Source organism: Pelobates fuscus, chromosome 2 (assembly GCF_036172605.1).
Source record: "Pelobates fuscus isolate aPelFus1 chromosome 2, aPelFus1.pri, whole genome shotgun sequence".
NCBI lineage: Eukaryota > Metazoa > Chordata > Amphibia > Anura > Pelobatidae > Pelobates > Pelobates fuscus.
Genome location: NC_086318.1, coordinates 262728996 through 262750879, shown reverse-complemented (window position 1 = coordinate 262750879; position 21884 = coordinate 262728996). Strand labels below are relative to the sequence as shown.

Below are 21884 nucleotides of genomic sequence, written 5' to 3'. Positions count from 1 at the left end.
ACATACAGCACACACACACAGCACCCACACAGCACCTACACACACATATAGCACCCCCACAGCACCCACACCCACATACAGCACCCACACACATACAGCACACACACACACAGCGCCCTTACATGCGCACACACACACACACACACACACAGCAGTGTGTGTGTGTGCATAAATAAATAAATAAATATATATATATATATATATATATATATATATACACACATACATATACACGCGGCGTGTGTTTGTGCTTTAGGGTGCACACCCTAATGCAATAGGCTGCGCACGCCTATGTCTGCCTGTGTGTGTCTGTGTGTATGACTGTCTGCGTGTGTGTGTGTGTATGACTGTCTGCCTCTATGTGTGTCTGTGTGTATGACTGTGTGTGTGTCTGTGTGTATTACTGTCTGCCTCTGTGTGTGTCTGTGTGTATTACTGTCTGTATGACTGACTGCCTCTGTGTGTGTCTGTGTGTATTACTGTCTGTGTCTGTGTGTATGACTGACTGTCTGCCTGTGTGTGTCTGTGTGTGAGACTGTCTGCCTTTGTGTGTGTGTGTGTGTGTGTGTGTGTATGACTGTCTGCCTGTGTGTGTGTATGGCCGTCTGACTCTGTGTGTGTCACATACAACCAATACACGCATAGCACACACTGTTAATACACCCATTACAAATATCACACATAGCATACATATCACACACAGTCATCACACCTACTATCACATACACAGACAACACAAACATTACAGCATACATGGATGACGGGGGGGGGGGGCGCTGTGAAGATTTTTCGCACAGGGCGTCTAAATGCCTAAGGCCGGCCCTGGACACAACGACATGTAATATAGAGTGTGAGAAATTGCGTATGGGTCACAGGCTAGTTTTTCAGGAGTACGTAGACTATAGTAATGTAACATTACCACCAGGGCTACAGGGAAGCAACAGCTCACAGGTGTATGTGCAAGTGTGAAATTAGCGAGATAGGGTTTGGAAATGGTGTCGCAGATTGGTAGCATAAAAAATAATATAATCTCATGGTTAATAAGATACTGGGCAGTGATATCAGTAAACAAAATATGAACTGGCAATGCACGTAAGGCAACACTGCAGAAATGAGGCAGAAATATAAGGAAAAAAAAAATATAAGAAAAAATAAAAATTCAATGAAAGCCATGCTCGGCTGCAGTAAAAAGAGTCCTCGGCAAACCAGAATAATTAACAGTAGAACAAGAGGACCAGTCCTATCAGCCAATTTGTATACTTTACCTTCAGGGTCTCAGGTGCCCATTAAGTGCCTATTAGCCCTTTGCGCTTTGACCGCGGTTGAGGGTGGTGTGGTGGCGGGTCCTTTTGGCTGGAACGGTGTTACTTTGGACATGCCCCATGTGTGTGGGGGTCTTAGTTTCGGTGTGAGGGTGGTCGGCTCCGAATGTGGTGTCAGGCCTAGTGCCATAAGCAGAGAGTCTATTTCTGATGCGTCGGTTATGCGGGATGTTGCACCACCATGCGTGATGACCAGGCTCCTGGGGAATGCCCAGTGGTATGGGATTGAGTGTCGATGGAGCGCGGTAGTCAACAGTCTGAACAGGCTTCTCCACACTAAGGTAGGTCTGGACAGGTCTTGGTAAAAAGACAGAGCCGCATTGTCGAAGGAGTGATTGGATATGCCTCTCACTACTGCCATGAGGATGAGTTGAGCTGACCTCGTTTGGAGCTGTAGGAAAACATCTCTTGGGGAATCTGCAGGGGCTCTGGTAGCTCTTGTGATGCAGTATACCCCGTCGATCACGGTTTGTTTTGCCTGCTGTGGCGTGAGTATTGTGGTGATAAGCCTCCTGGCATATTGTCAGGTCTTCTGGGAGCACGGTCTCCGGGATGCCCCATATTTTGACGTTCCAGCTTCTGTGTCTATCCTCCATTGCATCTAGGCGGCTGTAAGCGAGGACTGGGTGTGTTGGAGCTCTGCATTTTGGGCTTCAAGCTTTTGGCATCGTGCTGTCTGGGTGCCCCCTCTACCTTCTTAACTCTCCCTTCCACCGCGCTTATCTCCTCACGCATTATAGTGAGGTCTGCTGCAAACATCTTGCGGATATTGCGGAGAAAGGCTTTTACATCCCCTTAGTGGAGGGCAGCTTGTTTTCTTCATCCGAGGAGGGGTGGTGTAATCCCCCAGCGTTTGGGAAGTCATCCAGCTCATCCAACGCTTGGTCTTCCGAGGAGGCCTAGGTTGTGTGGTCATTTTCTTTTGGCGCCGATATACAAACTTGGATTGTAGTTCCAAAATGTCAGCGTGGGTACTTGTGTAGTTGAGGTTTTATTCTTCCCATTTAATTCTTTAACTATTCTAACCATTCTCTCATTTGATTATTAGAAAGTTTTTTAAGGTAGGCAATTTTATGAGCAACCCCTGTTGCTATTTTCAAGTCTGAATTCTCATTTGTAGCAAAGTAACTCTTAAGGTGCTCATTAAGCTCCTCAACAAAAGCTTGATTTTATTAAAAACTGCAATGTTTTAAATTACAGGGTTAAATGGTAATCATTGAGATGAAGTCATCTGGGTGACTATGATGTCCTATGCAATTTGGGCATTTTCTTGCAATAGTGGTTTTCTAAGAAATGAAAATCTATAGACAGATTATCAATGTCTGAAGTCAATTTTTTCTGCTTGCTTTTTCAGTTTTAAAATCAAAACAGATGTTTGAGCTTTAAAGGTTTTAGTCAATGGAGGGCATGTTTACTACAGATAAAATTGGCTGGATATCATAGCCCCAAGTAATTGTTTGCACCACTACTACACTGTTTTGTAAATCTTTTTCACATGGGAAATATTTTGACTAACAGTAAACTTCCTGTGTGTATCACTGATAAAAGAATCTGGAGAACAAAACAGAATTAAAGGTCTGCATATCCTATGTGGTTGTGTCTTCCTACCAAAATACTGTGAGAAATACATTTAAAATAAATTTAAAGGAAGCAAAGCAGAAATATAGAGGCTCTGACTATAAAGATCCATACAGGAAGTAAAAATGGCAATGCATTCATTGTACAAATAAGCCCCAAAAAGGAAAAATATATTATGTTACAATAGATGGACACGGGCATTTATTTTTGTTATAATTTATTTGCTTGTACTATGGCGTACTTGAACATGAAATACATTTTTCTTGGTAAAACCATTTCATCCTAACTTTAAAAAAGTAGCAAATCTGAGTCCACTTTTGTTCATAGGAGCTTTTAACTCTGTAAGTGTGGATTTGATTATTGAGTTCTGAACCTCTTCAATGACAACTAAATGCCTCTGCTAGAAATAAATGCCTGTCTGGATCTGGTAATGACTAACAATTAATAGTAACAAAGCACATGGGAAATACTGGCTAGTTTGAACACAGTTTTCAAAAAAAGGAGTATGGGGACACGCATATGAAAATGTGTTAGCAGCAACATAACCTATTTTCTCCAGGCTACCCAACAAGACAGCTTTGGGCAAGTGTTGATCTGACCAAATTAATGATGGCCTGGCTGGAGATACTGGGCAGGAGAGATAGCACTATTGTAGATATTGTGGATTTTCTCTGGTATTCCCAGAATCATTCAACTAGAGAATAAACACAGGCTAGTGGAAGGAAACATAATTTCAGAACCCTCTGAATCTGGGACCATTGGCTGTTGAGCTGTGACACCCACATATACCATCTATACCATAGATTTGTGAAAGGACTCAAGTCTTCTGTTGCCTATGTCTCTTTGATGTTCACCTGTGTTACTTTAAAACAACAATCCAAGCAACATGACCACTACAATGTTCTGTAGTGGTTATAGTGCCAGAAGTGCCCTGCTACCCCAATAATGTTGTCTGCTCTGGCTCTTTGTTAAGCTCCGCCCCCCTACGCTGTACATATTATGCATACATTATTTTTTGTGTCACAATTTTGTTGCCATTTTTGTAAAATTAATGAGAATATATATATGTATATGTGACATTGAATGAAAGCCTTTTTTGCCCTCTAAAAAACAGCATACAACATACAACATATGTTGGTGCAATAAATGATAGAGATGCAAATTGCGGTTGAACACCTTAAGGGTAAGTCCAGTTTCTGAAGCTGTGTCCTTAAGGGGTTAACATTTGCCGAAAACATTTATGAATGCGGCGGCAAGGCTTATATTCCTGTCTGCCCATACCTCCCACGCCTCTCCCCTTTGTCACTCCCTACATTGACTTCCTGTAAGATATAGGACTCAATTTAAGATCCCTGCTTACAAATCTCTACACAATGCTGCTCCTACCTACTTATCCTCACTAATACACAAATATGTCCTGTCTAGGCCCCTACGCTCTGCCAGAGACCTATGTCTAACCTCTGTTCGTACTCCTACCTCTGATGCTCGCCTTAAAGACTTCTCTAGGGCTGCACCAAAAATCTTTGAAAACTTACTTCTTTAGGAAAGCATATCAATTAAACTCTGAACAGATTTCCCTTAAACTGTGAACAGCTTTCCTTCCCCGCACCCTGATTCCTCTCCTGAAACGGTCATCAAAACAAAACACTAAGCCCTCAATGAATACTATCCTAGCAACCTACTTTTCTACCCTACCCTTACCTTTTATGTCACATTACCCCACTCCCTCTAGCATGTAAGCTCATTGAGCAGAGCCCTCAATCCCTCTGTTCCTGTGTGTCTAACCTTTCTGGTTACAAATACGTGTCTGTTAGTCCACCCATTGTACAGTGCTACGGATCTTGTTGGCTGTTTATAAATAATAATAACATTGGAATTTAAACTTTAGTGTGTCAGCTTGCAATGCTTAGATGACCATATTTGTCATGTTATTAAACCTTCACCAAAATTCAATGAGAGAGAATATTGCTATGGCACCACAAGAGTTAGATTAGCCCCAAATTTCAGGAAGTAAATTATATGTTTTTGTCATTATGGTACCGGACTCCAGTGCTATTGCATAGGATCTTCCCTGAGATCTCTTCTAAATGTTGGAGATGTTTGGGGGAGGAAGGGACAGTGAGACACACGTGGTGGGAATGCCCCCAGATTGTTCCTTTTTGGAATATGGTGAAGGGGGTGCTCATTGATGTCCTGGAGTATCACCCGATATTTGATTTTGAGCATATACTTTTACATGCAACAATGTTGCCAGTATCGAAGTATAGAAATATATCCTGCGACATTTGCTTAATGCTGCAAAGTCACTTATACCTTTATATAGATTCATCCATTAGTGAGATAAAGGAAAGGAAGGCAGCAGAAGCTATGATGGCTTCTATTACAGATACGAATCCGAAACATAAGGAACATTGGTTACTGTGGGCCAATTATATCGCTATACAAGGAGAATGAGACCATCATCAGGGAGAGATTAGCACCATAAACAATGGGAGTGGGGGGGTTGAAGTACCCAGATTAATATTACTGCAGTTCTCCATAGTTTATACATTTTTATATTGAATACTGTGGTTGGTGTGCCAGGGAGGCGAGTGGCCAGACTGGAAGACATTATAGTCGGCATCTCTGGCTGCTGGCTGCTTTGGCACATTGAGTGCAATAAGGAGACTGCATTTGTTGTACTCGTAGCATATAGGTATCCTAAGATAAAGCACAGATAATAGTAATGCCATATAAGGTAGAGAGAGAATTTGGAGTTAGGAACAGGGGTAGAATACTCAGAGAAAATAGGGAGATTGAGTATAAATGAAGTTACTAATTAAGGGGGAGAGAGGGACAGGGAAATGTGTGGAGATAAGGCGGGCGGAAAGGACTGGGTCAGGAAGAACGGAATTAAGAGGAAGAAAAGGAGAGGAATGAGGGGGTAAGATAAAAAGGAAGGGTGGAGAGAGAGAAGGGAAGTGACGGGGACAGGAAGGAAATAAAAGATAAAGTAAAAAAAGAAGTTTCAGTATTAGCTGACGCAAATGATTTTAAACAATGATAAACACAGTTGTCACCATAAATATGTAGGAAGGTATGCATGGAAATTCTATGAATTTATTTTATGGATATATTGTTATAGATACTATAAAACACTGTTTTCTTGCTTGAAACTTCTCAAATAAATAAAGATTTATTCAAAAGGTTATGCCTTGAAAAAAAAAAGGGGAAAAAAGTATTTTTGTCATATTATTTATACAAACATGATTTTTTTCAAATAAGCCATTATTTTGAGCAATCATTAATAAGAGCAGCTCTAATGCAATTTTGCTTCTTTACAGAGTCAGAGAAAAGTAAATGTCAGCTGCACCAAGAAAGTATACTGTCTACCTTTCCAAGGGGTCCCCGACCATTAGGACAATTTATTCCACAGTGTGATGAAAATGGCAACTATAGCCCCAGACAATGCCATGCTAGTAGTGGGCATTGCTGGTGCGTGGACAGAAATGGGAATGAATTAAATGGAACCAGAGTAGACCCTGGAGTGATACCACCATGTAAGTTGAAGATTGTATGTTTTAACAGTGTTAAAAGATTACTCCAAACATCCTGATCCATTCACCATGGTCATGGTGCTCAGAGTCTGTATGTGAAGCATGTCACATGTCACGGATGCTGCACATAGAGAAATATAGCACATTGTTGCTGGAGATGTAACTCCACCTCCAATGGCAGCACCATTAGCTGACCCAGAACAAGAGTTAAATGTTGAATCTGGGCATTTTGGGCTTCTGCTACCAGCACGCATAGCATGCTGGCGACAGATGACTAATGGTGTCTTGTTCACCCCCTCTCCCAAGCACTCCCCTCTGCCCTCCCACCAGGATTGCTTCCACGTGTCACGAGGGGGAATTATGTCACTGGAGGATGACTGGGGTGCTAGAAAGGGTGGCCTTGACGTGGAATATCAGATAAGTTTATTGTTTGTTCCAAATCCTTTTATTTAAAGTATTATACATTTTTAACATAACATTATATAAAATATTAAAACAGGTACAATAAAATAACAAGTGGAAAACATAAAAAGGAAAAAAAAAGCTAACGATATATAACCAATTATCCCAAAACATAACAATTGAACCCATATTCAATAATTTTTTTCCATATCTAGAAAATGAAATACTTCAATTTAAAACAACATCATACATGTTTATCTGATGTACCTCACCTGACTCCTAAAATATGTTTTAGGTGTGCTCGAAAATTGTTGGAGAAATAGTCACCATGACTTACGTCGGGTGGGATTGTCCTAAATACCAACGTTTTAAATCAGATGTTCTTTCATTAATTCAGATTATTGCGACAACCATACATTGACTACTACATTAGGTTTATTTAAAGGGAAACTATCGTCACCCAGACCACTTCAGCTTATTGAAGTGGTCTGGGTGCAGTGTCCCTGTCCTGCTTAGTCCTGCAATGTAAAACATTGATTTTGAGAAACTGCAATAATCACATTGCAGGACTAAGACTGATTCTAGTGGCTGTCAGTCAGACAGCCACTAGAGGCACTTCCTCTTTGCTCACGGACTTTTGGTTGCCTTATTGACACTGGACGTCCTCAGTCTCTGCATGAGGACATCCTGCGTCACTGAAATTCCCTTTCCTATGGGAAAGATCTAAAGTGCTGGCCGCGCATGCCCATTATTTCCCCTCTCCCACCCCCATCAGATGAAGTCAGGGACATAGGTGTTGGAATCGTGCATCTAAATCGTTTTTTAACCTTTTAGCTTACAGGGGTGGGGGTGTGAGGGGGTGTGTGGGGGTGTGAGCTCTATTGTGTTAGAAATAAGCATCTTCCAAAAGATTATCATTTTTTTCCTTCTAAAAGTCACAAGCTGTAGAATGCATTAAACACATTTTATTCAGTACACTTCAATGAAACAAATAGATGAAATAAGTGCAATGTTGTTAGTTATAAATACTTTGCAAAACTACTCTTTACAAAACTCAAGTTGCCACAGATTAAATATTGTTGAAAGTATCTCATAAGAAAATGTATACCATCTTTTTTTTGTCTAACTGAGGGTTCTTATGAATGTGAACAAATAGAAACAAAGGTAACGAAAGGTGCTGCGATATGTAGCGAGGTTACTTATGCCTCGTGTCCACTGAGCGGATGGGTTCGGTACGGTACACTATTTTGAGTATTTCCATTATGAAAGTGGCCCATACAACCGAACCGAACCGCACCATTCAGGGTCCTGCTTCAGATGTAGGGCCATAGGAAATGGTGCGGTACGGTTAAGGCGGAGCTACTATACAATCCATTGATTGGCGGACAGAAGGAGCATTTTTTATGAACCCTGCATGGCCCCTGAAGGTCTGACTTGCCGTGGAAGCGCTCACCTGAATAGGCTGGACCATTCTAACCCTTCCAAACTGTACCAACCCGAACCGATCCGCTCAGTGGAAACGAGGCATTATAGAACTTGTTTTTCCACTGTGTTGATTACATCTTACAAATGTATATTTAAACAAAACAATCAGAAATTAGTGAGCTATGTGCTATTCTTTTTTTGTTGTTGCAGAAAGCTTTGGTATCTTCCTTCCTACATGTATTTTAGCACGTTCTGATGAAAGCCATTACAAGGCTTGCACCAAACATTTGTTAAACATCATCCTCAGACTGCTGTTCATTGTTTCCCTATAGGTCTTGAAACAGTTACTCCTCCTCCTCCTCCTGTTGGGCCCACTCCAAGACCAGATGTGTTTCCTCTGCCATCGGGAACACATTTGCTTTTTGCCCAAAGTGGGAAGATTGAACATGTTCCGTTAGAGGGAAACAATATGAAGAAAACTGATGCCAAAGCTTTACTTCATATCCCAGTAGGTTTTATCAAGTTTTATCAAGTGCAGATTCTACTCTACTATGAGCTGCTGTGTGATGTATTATCTTAGCAGAGGCTTTTGAGTGAAATAAATAATTTATTTATTTGTAACTGCAAAATAACAGCAATTGAGTCATTTGTGTCCTATAAATTATTTTAAAATGAATTGCTTACTTTTAGTAAACTACTATATTGACTTTGAATACAAACACATCACTTTATAGTAACTAATGTTTGTATTAAAATATCTGTTATTTTAAAGGTTATTAGTTTTATTTATTGATGACTTCCATACTGAAAGTTTTATCATTAACCAGTGCATCTTTGGCCTTGTAAATGCATCTCTGCATGCACACACTAACAACTGACATTGCAGTCCACCGGTTTATGAGAACCCAACTATTATATGTACTTCCTATCTGTCTTATTTAGTAGCATGAAATTGTAGCATGACTTGGAAACTCAATTTCTTCACTATCTACAGGATAAAGTCATAATAGGTGTTGCCTATGATTGTGTTGACAAAATTGTGTACTGGACTGACATTAGTGGACCTTCCATCAGCAGAGCCAGTATAAATGGTGGTGAACCAACAGCAGTTATCAAAACAGGTATTTTATGTATTCATATATGTACCAGTAAGTAAAACACTTCATGAGTCAAAATTGTATTTTTAATTATATTTCATAATATTTTTTCACAGGAACTATATAGTATTTTTGGGGACAATTTTCTATAGTCCATGGCCCTGTCCATTCTTGAATGTCATTAAAGGATCACTATAGTGTCAGGAAAACAAACTTGTTTTCCTGACACTATATAACCCTTAGGATCCCCCCCCTCCCTTGGCGCTGAAGGTGTTAAAACCCCTTCAGCTACTTACTTTAATCCAGCGCCAGGCTCCCTCGGCACTAGTGACCTTTCCTCCCCCGCCGACGTCAGCTCCCGAGTGGAACGGAATGCGCATGCGCGGCAAGTGTCCATAGGAAAGCATATCTCACTTTCACATCCAGCATCGCAGAAGCACCTCTAGCGGCTGTCAGGAAGACAGCCACTTAAGGTTGGATTAACCCTGCAATGTAAACATAGCAGTTTCTCTGAAATTGCTATGTTTACATCTGAAGGGTTAAAACCTGGGGGCGTGTGACCTAGACCACTTCATTGAGCTAAAGTGGTCTGGGTGACTATAGTATCCCTTTAAGATTGAAAAATACTGTAAAATCGCTTGCTTTTCCAATATTCAATGCAGAACTCAAAGCCTAAAACATTATAACACAACAGAATAACAAATACACCATAAAGAAGCATAGAGTACAATACAGTTACAACATTCAATTAGATTATTAAGTTTCTAATGTGCCTAACTTTCAGTTTTATTTGTATTTGGGTTTTTTTAAGGAACGTTATAGCATTAAGAACTTACCTCTTTCCAGCGCCATGAAATCGTGGCCTAAGTTAATGCTTTTGCGCGGCGAGTGTGACTTGCATTAGGTCTTTCCCATAGGAAAGCATTGATTCAGTGCATTTCGATGGATGTTTTGAAGACACTGGACGACCTCATTGAAAGCATAAGGACATCCAGCATTGTTTCACAGAATCAAACACCATGAAACAGCAGGGAGTGCCACTAGTGGATGTCTGGTTGCCAGTCACTATAGGCAGTCTTAACTCAGCAAATTAAACATTCCAGTTTGTCTGAAGGTTAAGGGGAAAGGGACACTGCACCCAGACTATTTCAATGAAATTAAGTGGTTGAGTGCCTTTAGTGTCCCTTTAACTTCTCTACACAAGGGTAATGTATATTATTGTTGAAAATGGGCTCACTTGCTCCTCCATCACCAGGCTCAGTCAAATTAGCCGTATAGGAGTGGGAGTCTCCACATTCCAAATGACAGATTTTTTCCAACTCAGCTAGTTTGATCTTCATTCTCGCTCACTAAAATTTGTAAACTGAAATTGTAAACCTCAATAAAAAAAAAAAAAAAGTTAATGTTATGTAATTAATATACAAGCATTGTATTTCCAAATGCAGACCTAGGAAGTCCTGAAGGAATAACTGTTGACCATCTGGGTCGAAATATCTTCTGGACTGATTCTGTACTAAATAGGATTGAAGTCTCCAAACTGGATGGAAGTAACCGTCGGGTATTATTTGATACTGATCTTGAAAACCCTAGAGGAATTGTTGCAGATGCTGCAAAAGGGTAAGCTTTATAACTCACTTGTTTTTTTGGGGGGGGTTGTTATTGTTTAATTGGTTTACTTAAAACACAAACCATTATAGTTTTCTATTACAAGATTGTGTTAAAAGTAGAAAACCATCAGCAGTGTATATTATGATTGTGTTATTTAAGTGTCTCCTGTTCATGTCTGCATTAAATATGCACCACTGAACATGAATGTGTGTAACTGATGGGGTGAACTGTGATGGATGGATTACTGAACGAATGTCATATACATTAAGAAAATAACATAGCCATGACTGTGGGAAAGCTATGTTTCATGAATGAAGAAACCCTTTTAGATAATTCGTATGGTCACATAGCTTATTTAAGACTATAGTTGCTGATCATTTATTTCTAAGAACTACAAATATACCCAAACCAAGTTAACAATTTATATACAACAGCAGAACTGAAAATATAGTAGTTGGAAATGTAAATTTTTCACAATTCACTATTTACTACTATAGTGAATACATCTTTTGAAGTTCTTTGAATTCAGTATATAAGAATTTGGAAGAAAATTTCTTGAAACTTTTCAGCTAACTTGACTTTGCGTATAGGTTTAGTATGAATATATTTGTAGTATTTCCTCAATGTATGGAATATTTACCTAATGTATGAACATAGAAAATGCAAACAATACTCATACAGCACCTTATTTGAAAAGTATAATCCAATTTAAGAAACCAAAAATATTTGTGACCCTAATAGAAACATTCATGAGAAGTAGGCTTACACAATGTTATTTATTACTGTCCTCAATTACTTAATGTGAAATAGTATTTTTAGGAAGTGTTACATCTTTTAAACCATTGAGCTACGGTGAGGGTAGTCACCATCACTGTGAGCATGTTTCGGACTTCATGTAGGTCCCCAGATGGCTCTCTTATTTAAGTCACCCTGTACCCATTATAGGTGCAACTTCTGTCTTGCTCTCGGGCCTGAATAACAAAAATAGAAGAAAGGTCCAGGCACTCCAAGGTACAAACCAGGCAATTTTTTGAACGCACTCCATCACAATGTTTTGACCTACAAAGACCGTGGGTTCAATAAAGTTGCCTGATTTGTACCTTGGAGTGCCTGGACCTTTCTTCAATTTTTGTTATTCAGCATTTGGTCTCTGGTATTGAGACTGTCCGAGTTACACCCAGCTACATACTACTTAGAGGGACAGAGTGCAGTTCCACACCCTACCATAACTTGCTCTGGGGCCTGTGCAGCACAACCTGTTGGTTGCAATACTACCTGAATAACAAAGCTTGCCCTGTGAGTGTGGCTTGCATTAGGCATTTCCCATAGAAAAGTATTGATTCAGTGCATTCCAATATTGTTTTGAAGACACTGGATGACCTCATGCAAAACATAAGGACACCAAGCATCGTTTCACAGAATCAAACACCATAAAACAGCAGGTAGCACATTTTTGCATATTCAGATAGATTTTCATACTATGATTTATGCAGGCAGGACCATATTTCCTGTTAGTCTTTGTTTTTCCCACCCCTTTATAAGTGTAATATTGTGTTATATGAGTAACTACAAAAAATTGCAAGACTAAAGGGGCAGGAAAGACCTGACCTAGAAGTCAAGGGGGACGAAGTGGGTAAAATGGGCATCACCCAGAAGAGACAACTAGAGAAATAGCAAAAACAGTTTCTGAAAGAAAAAATCCTAGGTGAAAAAACCACCTGGGGTATTGACGATCAAAAACAGGGAAATTACCCACATAAAGAGTTAAACAACTCAGTATAATTGGTAAAGTCACAAATACTTAATCTTTATTATACAAATAGCATTAGGCAAAAAACGACACATACAAAGCGAAACAACTAAAATAATAGTGAAAAAACAAAGTGTGGGTGGAAAATTATAAAAGGAGAAGTCTACATAGCCTGCTTAATCTGTCCTGTATATACTAAGATTGGAACCCCCTAATGTGTGGAAAAAAGCAGACACAACAATGCCTTATGGAAGTAACAATGTAAATTGAATAAATGTATAAATATAGCTATTGGAACAATGTTGCAACAATCTATGGGGGTCCAAAAAGAACAGTAAGGTAGGATACAGGTTTAAAAAAAACTTTAATGTATTCATAGGAAAATAAAATATCCAGTATAAATGTAGGGAAAAAGGTAGGTAAAGAAAAGGGAGATGGGTATTAATGTTGAGACAAAAAGCGTCTGCTTGAGAAAGATTCCAGCCAGCAGTGGTAAATTGAATAATCTGATTAAAGGGAACACATGGAGGGTAAAGAGCAGTAGTAATTTACACACCTCCACCTTTTTAATGTGTATGTGGAAAGAAGAGAATGTGGATATTCTCACACCTTTGGGTGTTGAGTTTAGTAAAATGATAATGCACCATTCTTTCAAGAGATGAGCTCTGACTGGTGGTTTGAATGTGTGCAAAGTAAATAATATGTAACCTAATATAACACAGTACGGTAAGAATCAAGTCTTTTGTTGTATTTTTGCTGTAGTCAGTTGATCAGAAATCTGTTTAACAATGTCTTTTTTTTCCCTTTGTCTTTCGAATTCTAGGTACTGTTTTCCAGCTTCATATTTCTTTAGATTAGTTAAAGTAAACTCATCATATGCTTCTCAGAGTGTTCATAGCTATGAGAAGGAAGTATACTGTGTCCAGTTTTGTTTACATAGAGGGATGTGATTGCTACAAACAGTTTGTTTTTATTTTGTTTTTTAAATAAAAACACATTTCAATTTGTTACCGGTAATTGCACATAAGCTCTTAATGAATTCTTGCTTCATGACAAATTTCATGGATTATCATATAAAGATGCCTGATCTTACATAAACACATGGCTTAACTAGAAGCAAACTTACTTTTTAATGCTATAAAGATAACCTTCACTTAGTGAGTTACCCTTTTTCTTTTCCTTGTAGAAATCTTTATTGGACTGACTGGAACAGATTTGCCCCTAAGATTGAGACATCCTACTTAGATGGAACCAACAGAAGAATTCTGGTAAAGGATGATCTTGGGCTACCTAATGGACTTACTATTGACCCATACTCATCCATGCTTTGCTGGGTTGATGCAGGTAATTTGAATACGTCGTTGGAAAAAGATATGGAGAATTATTCAGTTCCTTGTTGGATGTGCTAATTACAACTACAATAGTTCTCTCTGTTACCTGGATTTAAACATTACTAGTATTATTTTGGATAACACAGTTGTAATTTCCTCAAACACCAACTCTGTGGTTCTAGAAACAATAGGCACTGAACCTGTAAGATAGAAGCGGTTAAAAAGAACTATTATAGACTTTGCGCAGTAATCACAAATTGGGACTACCCTATATGTGAACCTAGCTGCTTCCACTGTTCCTTGTCGTGTTTTTTGTTTTGTTTTGTTTTTTTAATTGAGATGAGTTTGACTAGTTGATATGTAGTACAGGGTCAGACTAGTTTACTGAGATATTTGTTGTTAGGCCAGCTGGGCCTCTGCTATAATCCTTGATCATTTTTTGTTGCTCTTTTTAATATTATCTTCAAATAGCTGTGACTATCATTGGTGGAAAGGCCAGGAGTATAAACAATAATAAAAACACACTAACTTTAAAATATATAATCATAATATGTATGTCATTTTAGAGTGTTTCTTTAAGGAATTATTTGAAACTGATGCAGTAGAAATGATATTTCTTAGATTGACTTGCTTACTGTGCAATACAGAGATTAAGGAAATGTAGTTTATGCTTCAGTAACCTTTTCTACACTTTCTGGAACATATCTACAAATCTTTTTTACTCTGACATACATAGCACTCCTATGACTCCTACCAACTTCATTAAAATGCATTTTAAACCAAATAATGATTTATTAAAAACACAAAAACTAAACTGTTGATAACAGGAACCAAGAGAGTGGAGTGTATGAATCCTAGTCAGCCTGGTCGACGAAAGATTGTTGAAGGCATCCAGTATCCCTTTGGTATAACAAGTTATGGGAAGAATTTATATTACACAGATTGGAAGAGGTAATTTATCTATTTAACAGTTGCATACTGTAGTTTTTCACATTATTCTATGTTGCATGATTAATGAATATATTCTAAAGAAGTCAAGCTTAACAACCATTTTAAATCTGTCCAGTCTTGAGGAAAATTGTTTCCTGTTAGATAAAATAGTTCAAACTATATTGGTGACATATGCATTATATGGAGTTAGTAATGGTAGAATAAGCATCATCTAATGTTCTTTAAAGATGATTTGCAGGATTGTGGTACAGCTAATTAACATCCCAAAGTTAAAAATATAGTTTTCAGATGTGAAGGAAATCTGTCATTAGTGAAGACAACATTACATTCTTTGTAGCTCCATGGCGATTGGTATCTTTTTGCCTCTTTGCTCAGAAGTACATCTTATCAGTTAAGATCATGCACAATCTAAAGGATTGAAATCATCCCAGAGTACATTTCTAAGATCCACACTGCTTATGCATGATGTTAGGATATGCAAATGTTTGCCACTTTTTATTTGTACAGATTTTAGACAGATAATCTGTGCTTCCACCCAAAGAAGAGTTTAACCCCTTAAGGACCAAATTTCTGGAATAAAAGGGAATCATGACATGTCACACATGTCATGTGTCCTTAAGGGGTTAAGACGGCCATCCACATAGGACAAAAGTAAGCTAGAATGTGTACGTGTTTGCTTAAATGGTATGCAGTGCAAAGCAATACACACAGAGACAATTATACATGTCTCTTTTATTTTAAATAATACAAAATGTTGACTGTTTCTCCTTTAACTTCATTACTTCAGTTAAACAGGTGGTTTATGGAGAGATGCATAATAAATTGTGAAAAGAAGAGACAAATATGCAATCTTTTTCTATGAGAAAATACAACAAAAATATTTGAGTTGTGTAGAGAAAAATCCAGGATTTGTCTGCAATGGTGCCCATTAGAGATTATTTGGTTTTATCATGTGGTAACATCTAGAACTCTTTATTTCTCAATATGTTTTAGATAGTGTATCTGCATCTGGAGTGCACAATATGAATATTCCCTTACTGTGGCACTGACAAAATATTTTTGGATGCAAGACTCAGGTTTTCCTTGTGGAATATTCTGCACACAAATGTTGTCCTAATTGATTAATTTAGTTTCCTGAGCTTTAGTCTAAATACTTCTTAAAGGGAAACTATAGTGCCAGGAAAACAAAGGTTTTTTTCCTGGCAGTAGCTCTGTATAGTGCCCCCCTATGTCCAGTCCCCTCCCTTCCCCGGCATGGTTCAGAAGGGGTTAGAAAACCCTTCTGTCACTTAACTTATTCCAGCACATTTGCTCCTTCCCGCTGACGGGGGAGACCTAATGCGCATACGCGGCAGTAGCCACGCTCGCACTAGTACTTCCTCCATAGGAAAGCATTATACAATGCTTTCTTATGGGGTTTTGGGTAATGCTGGATGTCCTCATGAATGGTGTGAAAACGTTCTGCATCAGTTAGGTGACCAAAAGTTGCCTAACAACCCTGAAGTCCCTCTAGTGGCTGTCTGTTATACCACAAGAAGGTGGGGTTAACGTTCAGAGGTACTTACTGCAGTTTATAAAAAAAACTGCGAAAATGACCTTTGCAGGGTTAAGGGACTTGGGAATATGCACTCAGACCACTTCAATGAGCTAAAGTGGTCTGGGTGCAAATCATGTCCCTTTAGGCATATCTAGTTATCTTTTAATCAATCATATAACTCTTTGGAAACTCTACAGAGCTCTTCTCTCCTAATTACACTATTTGAATATTTTTGTATTGACCCTTTTAGAAAAAGTAGTCTGTCTATACATTACTCTATTAGTAAAATAAGAGGATGTCAACTTGCTGATCGCAGGTGTTCGAGTTGTCATACAGAAATTCCAGGAGTGGGAGAGGAAAAAATATAAAGAAGGAGTAAAGAACAATAGTGTAATCAGATACTTGGAACTGGGAAAATAGTTTGAAGAAAATGAGAAAGAGGAGACAGCTGGAATAGAGAACGGAAAAATATAACTATAAGCTAATAAGACTATTAATTAAAATGTATGTACCGTAATTTTCATTTGCTGGCTATTATTCATGGCAGCATTTAACTAATGGGTTAGCTCCTCCTTCTATAGAACAGGATAGAACAGGAAAACCAATTAAGCAATTAGTATCCAAAGAAACAAAATGGTATCCCTAGTCAAGTAAGAAAGTGTATCTAAAATAAGGGGTGAGAAAACTATGCTGCCATGAATAATAATCTAGAAAATTATGGTAAGTATTCCTGGCTAATCAGGGCAGAATTTAACTAATGGGAATATCCAAGCAGTAAGAACAACAGAGAGAGTAAATTATGCCAAAAAATACTTTAGTAAATACATGAGGAATTCAAAACCGAAAGACCAAACTGAGAATCAGAAGAAAAGAAACATCCATCCTGTAGTGACAGACAAACGTTTCGAGTGAGGACCAATGGACCAATTTGCAGCCTTACAGAGGCCCTATGCTGGAACCCCAGCCTTTGAATAGCTGCACTACAGGGCTAATAAGCCCTGTAGCCTCCGAGGATTCATCTACAGAGAGGTGGACTACATGTTACTTGGAGCTTCCTGGACCGGGAGGCTGACCTCCCCAGGTTGAAGGTTTGCGCTTGTGATCAGCAATCTTTAAGTCTAACCACAGATTTTCTATTGGATTGAGGTCTGGGCTTTGACTAGGCCATTCCAACACATTTACATGTTTCCCCTTAAACCACTGAAGTGTTGCTTTAGAAGTGTGTTTGGGGTCATTGTCCTGCTGGAAGGTGAACCTCTGTCCTAGCCTCAAATCACGCACAGAGTGGTACAGGTTTTGCTCAAGAATATCCCTGTATTTAGCACCATCCATCTTTCCCTCAACTCTGACCAGTTTCCCAGTCCTGGCTGCTGAAAAATGGTCTTCTTTGGGTGATGTGATGTGTTGGGTTTGCGCCAGACATAGCGTTTTCTTTGATGGCCGAAAAGTTAAATTTTAGTCTCATCAGACCAGAGCACCTTCCTCCATACATTTTGGGAGTCTCCCACATGCCTTTTTGCAAACTCAAAAGGTGCCATTTAGTTTTTTGCTAAAAGTAATGGCTTTCTCCTGGCCACTCTGCCATAAAGCCCAACTCTATGGAGCGTACGGCTTCTTGTCGTCCTATGTACAGATAATCCAGTCTCTGTGGAACTCTGCAGCTCCTCCAGGGTTACCTTAGGTCTCTGTGCTGCCTCTCTGATTAATGCCCTCATTGCCCGGTCTGTGAGTTTTGGTGGGTGTCCGTCCCTTGGCAGGTTTGCTGTTGTGCCATGTTCTTTCCATTTGGTTATGATAGATTTGATGGTGCTCCTCGGGATCATCAAAGATTTTGATATTTTTTTATTTTTGTTTAATAGTTTTATGTATATATTTTTCTCATTTCACTTCACCAACTTAGACTATTGTGTTCAGATCCATCACATAAAATTCAGATTAATAAAACATTGAACTTAAGGCTGTAATGTAACAAAATAGGTCAAAAGTCAAGGGGGTGAATACTTTTGCAAGGCACTGTACATCCAAGCAGTCAAACACCAACACAACATACAAGCACACTCCTGAAATCTAACTCAAATATTACATACACAAACCCCTGCATTCAAACAAAAAAAAATATACAAGCACACTCCTTCACTCAAACACAAATACGTCACACAAATGTACATCCGCATTTAAAAGTGAACATTACATTCAGACACAACCTTGCAATCAACCGCAAACATTACATACAAACACAGCCTTGTATTAAATCACTACATACAAGCACCCCTTCAAACACCAACACTGTACAATAATCTATAGCGCCAGTAAATGCCGCAGCGCTGTACAGATATGCAACCTAGAAATTTCGGCTTGGTGTGCCTTGGAAGAATACTGATATATTAAGGGCGCCTTGAACCTAAAATGTTTGGGAACCACTGCCGTAGCCTGTTTCAAGTATTTCCATCTTTAAGCGGTTCTGTCACAACAGGCACTGCCATCCCCGCACTCCCCTCTCCCCCCCCCCCCCCACTTCCTGTGGCCTTAATGTTCCCCCAATGTATTTTTTGCGCACCTGCTCCCCGTTTCATCTTTTATTTTTTCATTTATTTCTGGCCCTTTGTCCATCTACTCTAGTGAATATTAATTGGAGTACTACCTATGATATGAATCATAAACAGAATAAGCACATATTACTCTGAACACAAGTAAATGTGATACCTGTGTCCAGAAAAATACTTGCACGTTCTATTTTTGATTGATCTAAATTTCACAAAGTCACAATTAAGCACTCCATATCCTGTTTTTTTTTTTTTTTTTAATTCTTTATTTTTGCGTGTTGTTTAACAAAGGGTAAATTTACCACATGCAATAGTGAACATTAACATATATATATTAGCTTCTGAGTGTCAACGCATATGTTGTAAATTGTCACAATTTTTATATTTTAGGAAACGTTGTAAGGCCTAGGTAGTGGGTTGGTGTAATACTAGGTATGGTATTCTATTTGGTTTGTGAGCGTCCATCCCTAGGTCCTGGTTTGGTAAAGAAGGTGTGGTCCATGTCGGGTAGATTGTACCAGGTCAGCGTTAAGCTTGAGGTCGAGGTTTTCTAAGGAGGGTATGTCCCCTGTATGGATCTGTGGTTCTGACAAGTGTTCTGTGGTGACGGTCGGTTCGTCTTGGAAGTAGTTAGTCGGGAGGTTTCTATTTTGGTCTGCTTAGACTAATCTTGAGGTGTGGTTGCCCTAACCTAGGGGCTGTCGGGGGGGGGAGGTGTGCGCCTTGTTGCAGCACACACTCCTCTGGCGTACTGGCGTGCCAACGCCATCCCTGGCATGCTCTTGGGGCGTCACCAGAGTCGCGTTACTTAAGTCATGGAGAAGACAATAGAACTTTTTAGTATTAGAAGGTAAAAAGTGATAGGGGGGAAAGGAGAAAAAACCATTGGTAAACGGCAAATTGCAATATTTGGCCTGTGAGCGGGTTGGGGTAGGAGACTTCTCTCCCCATTCCCATCAAGTGGCCTGAGTGTCCATTCTCTGTGTCCTCGGGATGAAAGGTTCGATCGTCTCTGGGTCCCATGCGGGAGAAGCGTTCTGGGTGGTCTTGGTCGGTAGACCCAGTTTTGATAGTAGCGCGGCAGCTTCAGCTCCTGTAGTGATTTTGTACGTTTGTCCTTGTTGTGTAACTAGGAGGTGGCGTGGGTTTCCCCACCGGTATGGTATTTCCGCTGAGCGCAGCTGGCTGGTGAAGTCGTTGAGGGTTTTTCTCCACTGGAGAGTGGCTTTGGTTAGGTCCTGGTAAAAAGTCAATTGGGACTCTTCAAAGTCGAGTGGCGTTTTGCCCTTGAGTGCCGACATTATGTGACCCCTGTCTTGGGGAAGGATGCAGCGGATTATTACGTCTCCAGCAAGGGGTGTGGATGCCCGTGTTGAAGTGGATAGTCGGTATATTCCGGCAAAGGTGAGTTTCCTTGCCACCCCCAGTATGGACTGCATGAGACGTCGCACATAGTGTGGTAGATCCTCCTTGGAGACTGAGGCAGGGATACCACGTATTTTGATGTTGTTGCTTCTGTGTTTGTCTTCCTGGGCTGCTATTTGTACCTCCAGATTTTTTTGAGTGTGTTGCATCTTGGAAAGGGCTTCTTGCAGTGAGGTGATTTCTTTTTGGATCCCTTTTACTTCTCCCTCAGTGTGTAGTACTTTATCAGTAATTTGTTGCATGCTGGTTTTAAGGGTGGGTAGATCTGCAGCCAGTAGGCTTTGTATTTCTTGCAGCATTTTTTGCATGTGTTGTAAGGCATGTTTAGAGGCCAGTTCAGTGATATCTTGCTGGGGTGTGAGTTTTGACAGTGTAACCCTTTGAGGGCTATGCTCCACTGAGGTAGGCTCTAGAGGGGGAACAGGGCCTTGTACGGCCGCCATTTTGGCGGGTGTTTGTTTCTGCAGCAGTGTGCCTATATCAGGCTGTGCTGTACCTGGTTGGGGTTTCTGTGACCTGCGTCCCATTCCGGAGGTTCCGTGATCGGAGTTGTGCAGGGATGTGTCCCACGCGTCCTCCAGGAAGTCCCTGTCAAATAAGTAATCCAGGCCGTGGTGGGCTGATGGAAGGTAGGCCCGGGCTCTGGATTTCGGCTTTGCCTGCTTCGGGGTGTACCGGAATGGCATCAGTCGGTTCCGGGGGTTCCCCTCTGTGCTATGGTGGTATTTTCGTTGGCGGATGGTGAGAGTGTCTGCCGATATTCGTTGGATTGAGCCCGTGATTGTCAGAGCTTGCGGCAATGGCGACCGGCCCGTTTCGCTGCCAGGCTCCGCCCCCCCATATCCTGTTTTTATATGTTTACCATATGTGCCCCATTGGGCACTTTGCACCAAGTCTTCCTCCAAAAAAAAGGTTGAAACTTATGTGGAATCACGCCACATCTACTTCTTTGCGTCCATGGGCTGATCAAATGTTTCTCACAGAGAAGTATTGTTGACCATTGAACTCTAAACTACGTATGTAGTGACAGCTCATCTCGGCACTACAGCTTCCCTCATTCCAATAACTGAGAAGGAGGGAGGGCTATAAAGAGGCTGGTGACGCTGACTGATAGGAAGGAGGGTAGATTTTTACTTGCAGGCACTCTCAAAGTGCATCTGCAAGTGAAGAATGTAATTGTACAAATATATACAGGATCAGTACAAACTACTATGTTACTATGTTATTAAACACCAAATAAATATAACAATTAAGTAGTAAGGAGAGAATGAAAGGGGTAGAGAGTGAGAGAGAGAAGAGAAAAAAGAAAAAAGAAGGGTCAGGCCCAAGCGACAGTCTCCCCTGTCCCAACTGTGTTCTAAGTGCTGCTACGATCTGCG

General features: G+C 40.0%; 1 protein-coding gene across 1 annotated transcript in view; it reads left to right on the top strand.

The window, feature by feature from the left end:
- The window catches only part of NID1 (nidogen 1), a 108330-nt gene that overhangs the window by 81026 nt on the left and 5420 nt on the right, over positions 1-21884 (top strand). Inside the window, exons 13-18 of the mRNA XM_063443361.1 lie at positions 6224-6439; positions 8596-8771; positions 9258-9384; positions 10806-10977; positions 13905-14062; positions 14877-15000. Coding sequence (XP_063299431.1) covers positions 6224-6439; positions 8596-8771; positions 9258-9384; positions 10806-10977; positions 13905-14062; positions 14877-15000 — 973 coding nt within the window. The remainder of the gene's footprint in view (positions 1-6223; positions 6440-8595; positions 8772-9257; positions 9385-10805; positions 10978-13904; positions 14063-14876; positions 15001-21884) is intronic.